General features: G+C 39.8%; 1 protein-coding gene across 1 annotated transcript; it reads left to right on the top strand.

Annotated features, from left to right (window-relative positions):
- Positions 1 to 227: 227 nt before the first annotated feature.
- Positions 228 to 765, top strand: LOC107715160 (class II histocompatibility antigen, B-L beta chain-like). Its single transcript, XM_016521221.1, has 3 exons — positions 228 to 447; positions 533 to 646; positions 743 to 765. The coding sequence occupies exons 1-3, from the start codon at positions 228 to 230 to the stop codon at positions 763 to 765; spliced, it is 357 nt and encodes a 118-aa protein (XP_016376707.1).
- Positions 766 to 1,078: the final 313 nt, after the last annotated feature.

The following is a 1,078-nucleotide window of genomic DNA, read 5'->3' as shown; positions in this document are numbered from 1 at the left end:
CAACAGATGTCCCCACAAGGAGAATGATTTCAGATATTGCCATCTCTGTGGGGACATTTTGTCCCCATAACATAGGGTATGCCTGAACCACACACACACAACATGAAACTGTGTATTTAGGATGTTGCTCTTCTTGATTCAGTGAAACCAAAGGTTAAGCTCAGTTCAGTGTCGCGGGCTGGTGGCAGACATCCAGCTGTGTTGATGTTCAGCGCATATGAGTGTTGATGTTCAGCGCACATGAATTTTATCCTCCACACATCAAAGTGTCCTGGCTGAGAGATGGTAAACTGATGACCTCTGAAGTGACCTCCACTATGGAGATGGCTGATGGGGACTGGTACTACCAGATTCACTCTGAGCTGGAGTACAGCCCCAAATATGGAGAGCAGATCTCATGTATGGTTGAGCATGCCAGCTTCAGTAAACCCATGATTTATGACTGGGGTAAGATGAGACACTCAACAGATGTCATATTATAACTGTGTTTGTGGTAAGCATACTTTGACATATGATATGACATACTCCACAGATCCATCTCTCCCTGAGTCTGAGAGGAATAAAATTGCTATTGGAGCCTTTGGTCTGGTGCTGGGAATCATCATCTCAGCTGCTGGACTCATTTACTACAAGAAGAAATCAACAGGTCAGAGAAAATGAGAATAATTCAGAATGATAATAATCTGTGTATATCATCCCTGTACATGCATGTAACTTGACAATCTTTTTTTTTTTTTGACAGGGAGAATCCTAGTACCTCAGTAATGATGGTAGATTTCTACTTAAACTCACTTGTTAAACTCAGTCACTTGATCAATAATTATGCATATTACAGGTCATCGTTGTGACTGCAAGGGGAGTAATAATGAAGAATTTATCTTTATGACATCCTTCATGATACCTCCTATCATACACAAACCTCATTTTCACAATCCTTTAGATATTGCTTCATTACTAAAAGATAAGACAAGAAATATAAAGATATAAAAGAAGAAATATAAGATAACATCTGGTACTTTCAGGGGTGTGTTTCCCAAAACAACTATGGCCGCAATTCTGTCGTTACCAATAGAGTTCT

This window comes from Sinocyclocheilus rhinocerous, unplaced genomic scaffold, assembly GCF_001515625.1.
Source record: "Sinocyclocheilus rhinocerous isolate Xijiao unplaced genomic scaffold, SAMN03320098_v1.1 scaffold37490, whole genome shotgun sequence".
Lineage (NCBI taxonomy): Eukaryota > Metazoa > Chordata > Actinopteri > Cypriniformes > Cyprinidae > Sinocyclocheilus > Sinocyclocheilus rhinocerous.
This window is presented reverse-complemented; position numbering and strand designations above follow the sequence as displayed.

Coding starts and splice junctions, on each gene's coding strand:
- LOC107715160 (XM_016521221.1), top strand. CDS start 228: ATGTTCAGCGCACATGAATTTTATCCTCCACACATCAAAGTGTCCTGG. Junction 448..532: donor ACCCATGATTTATGACTGGG/GTAAGATGAGAC, acceptor CATACTCCACAG/ATCCATCTCTCCCTGAGTCT. Junction 647..742: donor CTACAAGAAGAAATCAACAG/GTCAGAGAAAAT, acceptor TTTTTTTGACAG/GGAGAATCCTAGTACCTCAG.